At 32.8% G+C, this 6746-nt stretch overlaps 1 protein-coding gene across 1 annotated transcript in view; it reads right to left on the reverse strand.

Annotated features, from left to right (window-relative positions):
- The window catches only part of LOC107625754 (probable 2-oxoglutarate-dependent dioxygenase At5g05600), a 26066-nt gene that overhangs the window by 5192 nt on the left and 14128 nt on the right, over positions 1-6746 (reverse strand). Inside the window, exon 4 of the mRNA XM_016328460.2 lies at positions 241-790. Within this exon, the coding sequence (XP_016183946.1) occupies positions 241-782 (542 nt within the window). The 5' untranslated portion in view covers positions 783-790. The remainder of the gene's footprint in view (positions 1-240; positions 791-6746) is intronic.

The following is a 6746-nucleotide window of genomic DNA, read 5'->3' on the forward strand; positions in this document are numbered from 1 at the left end:
CTTTTTGAATATAATAAAAAAGAAAATACCCATGAAAAAAAATTCTAGACATGCACGACGTCAACAAAAAAGAAAGGTTTGATCTAAAAAGCTGATACGAAATAAACATTATAGACAATAAATAAAAAAATCGACAGAATATATAAGAATTTTTCGATATCCCAACAAAAAGAATACCAAGTACAGACAGAAAGACAGAAGAGAATCTTTTAGAAACATAGGATATAAATTAATCATTACCTTAAAGAGTTTGGCAAAGAAGGCCACTTTTCTTGGTCCCTAAGAGAAGAAGGCATGTAATGGAGAAAGAAGTAGTCACTCCAATCCAAAATGGCACCTTTTTTAATTCCCAACCTACTCCCATAGCCTTCATAGGTAAGTGGTGAGTTAGCATATTTTTCTTTAGCCTCAATTGGTTGGTGAAAGAACTCACGCCAAACCTCTCTAGCACTCTTCATCAAATCATGGTTAACACCATGGTTAAGCACTTGGAAAAAACCCCATTCCCTACAAGCCTCAGAGACCCTTTTAAGTGTTTGTTCCTTTAGATTCTTGTCTTCACCATACAGGTCTTGAAAATCAATAACCGGGATATTGATGTTCTCAACATCAACATCAACATCAACATCATTAAAACCTTGTTTTGTTGGGACAACATTGGATTGTGTTTTGGGCCTTTGGGATTGAGGTTTGATGAAACGTTCAGGGATTGCATTTATGCCACTTTCAGCTAAGGATTGGACTCTTATTATTGGTTCTGGCCACTCTTGGCATGCCATCATTTTTTTTTCTTTTAATGAAGAGCACAAACAATTATAAGAGAAGGGGGAAAAAAGGAGAGATTTTAATTATGGGGTGGAGTTGGAAGCACTAGCAACTGTTTGTTTTGTAGGTTTTGATGTTGTTATTGTGTGAGATTGAGAGGAACTAAAGAGGTGTATATATATAGATTAGATGGCACTAAAATCAGAGAACACAAATTTCGGCGCCGTGATAAAATTGATGATATTGTCCTCATTATATTATATACTATTTAATGAAATTTATTGCGATTTGCCATAATTATGCATTTATTTATTTTTGTCTGTCGTATCTTTTAATTTTGCACGACAAAAATTAATGCGTCATAAATTGTAACTCCATTTAAAAATTTATTGTTGGTCAATGAATTACTGTATATCTGTATGCACAAGATAAAATTCAAATTTTCGATACTTATTTAAATAGACTAATAAACTAAATACTAAATCAACCTAACTTGATTATAATTTTGCATATATAGCCCTTTCTTTTTTTTTTCATAATTTTTTGTATGACCTAATAATAATATTTTTTATTTTTTAAATATATATCTCATATATAAATATAATTTCTTAAAATTCTAGGACCTACTCGATAGCTCTAGGTCCGCCCCCTCGTACCTAAGATTGTTGAGTGGTTAACTTGTATGTGTATGTATTAAATCAATATGAAATAGTTGAATGGTAACTTGTTGGTTTCCTTAAACAAGTATTGGAGGCCGTTTGAAAAAAAGAAAAAGTTGTATGTGTTAATGGGTGCGGCGTATAAGACAAAATAGTTAAAAGTGGGGTCCACTAAGGCATTGCACCACGTTGTTTTTGCTGTTAATGTGGCTAAGTCCTAAGTGTGAGTGTGTGTTTATGTTAAGTCAACAACACACACATACACGAATCCTTTTTCCACTCTCCAAGTGTGCCACTAGCATCTGGAAAAATTGAAAAATATAATTAGAAATTAATAACTCTTACAGAAAGAAAGGCAAGATGCCTTTTCTCTCAAGTATATATACTATATATACTTGAGAGGGGGATGTTAGAGTTAACATTTTTAATTAAAAAATTTTATTAGTATTAGTTTAAATATAAAAATAAACATAAATCAAATAAAAAATGTTAGTCACCTAATATTTTTTATAAAATATAAATAATTATTTAAGATAATGAGTTATTATTTTGGAAAATACTTCCCTTAACCATCATTTTGGACACTACAATATTTTATATTTTTCTTTTGTGACAAAAATTCTGGGTATTTTTCTTAAAGCACTAAGAATGACATTCAATTTTGGAATGAAGTAGACAAAATAGCTAGAACAATTTTTCAAAACATTGATTTTTTTTTCTAAATTATTGTAATTACTTGTGGAAAAAAAAACTATATATAAATATGCAAAAATATTTTTCATTCAGAAATAACTTTAACGAATGTGCTTACGGAAATAAAATCTCTTTCTTTTCTCGGACAATCAAGAACAAGCAGAGATAAATCTGCTATATGCACAAAGAGAATATGTAAATTGTAATTCTGTAGATATCATCAATTGATTGATTACAAGTATTTAGTGCATAGACTAACCTGTGTATATATACAGAGGAAAACCTAACATACATGTGACAGATTAGACTGCAAACAAGATAACAAATTTGAACTTTACTTTGTTGAATTTTGCAGACTAAGTTACAGCACTTATACTAGTCTCTTTCATGACCGAATATTATTAGGCGCATGCATGAATCATTAATAGCTAAAAGCGAACAAGTTATTTTTAACCAAAATTTTAATCAAATGATTAAAAAAAAATTAGATTTTATATTTTTTTCCTCTTCTATTTTTGTTTCCTCTTCCTTTTTTTTGTGCTTTTGTTTATTTTTTTTTCTTCTTCTCTTTTCTCTAGTTTTTCACTTATATATAAAATAAAACCTGTAGTTTTCAAAAGTATTTTATATTATTATAAGAAATTTATGCGTTAGTTTTCATAAAATTTTTGTATTTTTTGTCATTAAAAAACAATATTTTAAAAATAACTAAAACATAATTATATAAAAACTTATTCAACTAATATTTCTCCATCATTAAAAATAATCATTTAAATAATAACACAATGTTAGAAAATTATTTAATTTTTTAATTTATATATATATATATATATAATCACAAATTATGCTATTTTAAATTAAATGACTTATATAACAGTAATTATATATATATAATCACAAATTATGTTATTTTAAATTAAATGACTTATATAACAGTAATTTCATTTATTATTATAAATACTAAACTGAATAAGTCATAATTACTTTTGATTTGAAAATAAAACTAGATATTATCTTTGTTTGGACTTTAAATATTGTTTTTATTTGGACTTTAGGATTTAATGGGTGTCATGTTCAAATATAAATAGTGACTTCAGAATTTCAGTCTCCAATATACCAAAGCTGCCTCTGCAACTCTTTTTTGATGAGAGGAGTTACAATTCAATCTTACCAGAGATACAAAAAATTTTAGTTGAGGAAGAGTGAGACAACTTTTCTATCACTTTTATAAGTATAAATACGCTTCTAGATTGTGACATATTTTTCATAGTTTAATATAAATTATTTAAATTATAAAATAATTTATTCTAACAAGTGGTATTAAAATTATTTATAATTTATCATCGAAAATATTTAATTTTACTATTTTTTTAGATCCAAATATGTATATGTATGCGTTGTTTACATGGAGTCATGGAGTATTGTTGTACAACAAAATTGTATATTATGAATAATATTATGTGATTTGTTCATTGTTATTACATATATAATATGTTTAACTTTAATATATGTTATGTGTGTGCGTCATATATAATTAGTATTGTTATACGTGTAACATCCTTATTATTAGAATGTCACGCTTCTGGCTGTATTACTCTGATAGCTCAAATATTACGACGACTCTAAATATATTTAATATTAAGATAGGAGCCTGGCTAAAACTTAAAATCGTATAGCCTTTCAAAAGACTTTTAGTTGAAAACATAAATACATACTCACAAACTATATACAACACTTACCAAGTCATATATATATATATATATATATATATTGACTTACAAATATTACATAATATAAATGACCAAGCTGTTCGAGGTATATGCTCGTTAAGTCTATACTGAACCAGTTTGATCTTTCATACTTTACTAAACTGAAAACTCAAACCAATCATGGCTTCCGGCCCATCACATAATCAATCACGGCCTCGAATCCAAACAACTCAATCACCATCCAAAATCACCACAATCCAACCAATTTCAGTTACAAATACAAGTAGAAAGATTCAAACACAAACAAAGAAGTTACATTAAGTATAGCAATTAGCAGTTAAACATAATTATTCACATAGGCAAACCAATTACAAGCTGCACACCCAAACAATGTCACATAGATGCATATGATGAATGTCTATCCTATTGGCTTGTGATATCACTTGTCGGTTCAAAATGCCAACCCGACACATCTCGGAATGTCGCCTTTCTGCCACGACTAGGGTTATAGTGCCCTACTCACTCTCTCTAGTTCTCAGCACTTTATCATGCGTCCCGTGAGTTATAGTGTCTGGCACCCGGCACATTCTTTCGAGTTATAGTGCCCGAGTTCACTCTGGCAGCAGAAAAGTTATGTGAGCGGGAGACTGCCACAGTCCTCACATCTCAACATAGGCGGGAGACTGCCTCGGGCCCTATACCGGCACCGCTACCTCGACAAGCGGGAGACTGCCACATCCCTTGCCAAAAGCGCATAGCGACTTTTCAAAAATCAATACATGTCACGTGAGTGGGAGACTGCCACAACCCTTACATCCGAACGTAGGCGGGAGACTGCCACAACCCTACGACGGTGGACAATGCACTTCACAACCACATACTCAAACTCATCATCAAATTTCCAATTTCTCAAATCAATTTCCTTTAAAACCAAAACTCATTTCCTTGGTAACATTTTCCGAAACTTCAAACAACTTCAAAATCATATAATTGTAAATCTCTTTCAAAAGTCATCAAAATCATTCATTTTAAATCAGGATTTGGTAATGGAATTTTACAGTAAAGTCTCAAAGTTTTAGGGGAGAACAATCTATCTCAATTTCTTAAAGTTTATAGAAAACTCTTAAAATTATAGCTTCTTGGTTTGAGTAAATAGAAACAGAATTTATTATAAAACCGAATCATCATATAAAGTCACAAGTCCAAACACAATCCAAAACCAATTCATTTAAATTAAAACCACTTTTAGGTTCCCTCTTAAAAACTAATTATCTGACTTCTTCCAAAACGTCACAAACACAATTATTCAATCAAAGTCCAATTTCCTTTTAAAATCACTAAAAGCTCCTCTAAACGAAATCCTTAAGTCTAACTAAAAACATAAGCCCTTTTTATATTTAAAATCGATATTAGAACATAATACTTTTCTTCAGTGATTCAAAATTGTAAAGTAATTCTTTTCTAAATAAATCGACCTCAAGACATATAGTCTTCTTAAATAAATTAAACTCGAAAAACATAACTATTTTCTTAATAAATCAAATAATACAATTTCTCAAATCCAAACCTTTCTAAATAACTTTTCAAACAAAGTCTAATATTTTTGTAGAAATTTCGGCAGCACCTCCCCTAAAACTTGGACTTTGCCACCCTTTCGGGTCCCAACTAAACCATTTCACAATCCTTTTTAGCGATCCAAAACCAAAATCAGTTCAAAAATAAGCTAAATTTAATCATTCATATCATTTTCATATCTCAAGGAAACCGTTTCAAGATCAAATCATTATCAACTGATCAAACTCATTTCCAAAATTTTAAAGAAATAATTCAGCAATAGTCCATTTATCAAAACCAAACAATAATCCAATCAAACATATAATCATATTTATCCAAAACAGCCAGACAATACATAAGACTTGTACAATCACTAAAAAGAGTATTTCTCATATCGATATCTATTTATAACAATTCTAAATTATAAAATTGAGTTTTAAGAAAAAGTCCCTACCTCGATTGTCGAAACTCGAAAACTCTAAGACGCGTCACAACTCGTTTTCTCTCGACCCGCAACTGCGGCAGCCGCAACCTCAGCTCCAACCCACTTTCTCGGCAACCACAACGACTCTAATCGCAACATATAATAATCAGGACTTGACTCTACGTTACCAAAACTTCAGAGTCTATAACCAAACATAACGGAATAATAACGCAAGGATTATCGAAACGTAAATACTTATTGTAATAACAAAACGAAGCAACCGCGACTCTGAATCGACCCAGCAGCAGCTCCGACAATAACCTCGAGCGACAGCGGCGAGCGAAAACCCCAGTGACGATGACTGTAACAACCATGCAGCGTCAAAATCTTGCTAGAACCCCAAAAGAACAAAAAATCAAACTTAAAACCCTTACCGGCAATGTTTTCCGGCGACGACAGCGGCTTTTCTTGGTGGCAGAGCACTGCGTCGCCGTTGGTTCCTCCTCCGGCAGTGGCTTCCCTTCTAGGTTCTCTCTCTTACTCGCAGATCCTCTCTCTCCCCGCGGCTCTGCTTGACGGCGACGGATTCAGAGGTGGCGGCGACACAACGCGCAGTAGCAGTCCGCAATGATGGCGACGGCGGCACTGGCTTTGTGGCGACGGGCTTCATGGCGAGGACGGCGGCGGCGACAGGGACCCCATGAAGACGAGGACGGACATAAGGCAGCAGCGGTTTGCAAGGATGGTGCGAGCTCCTTCCTCCTCCACCGGCGCTCTCCTTCTCTCTCGAATCTCCTCTCTCCCTTGCCAACAGCGGTGGCAGCGGTGGCAGTGACACCCACCACGCCGCCTTCCTTTTCTTCCAAATTTCTCCCTTTCCTGCGGCTCCCTTCCCCGTTTCCCTTTCTTTCTTCTTTCTTTTTTTTCTTTTACCTGAGGCTG

Source organism: Arachis ipaensis, chromosome B02 (genome assembly GCF_000816755.2).
Source record: "Arachis ipaensis cultivar K30076 chromosome B02, Araip1.1, whole genome shotgun sequence".
Classification (NCBI taxonomy): domain Eukaryota; kingdom Viridiplantae; phylum Streptophyta; class Magnoliopsida; order Fabales; family Fabaceae; genus Arachis; species Arachis ipaensis.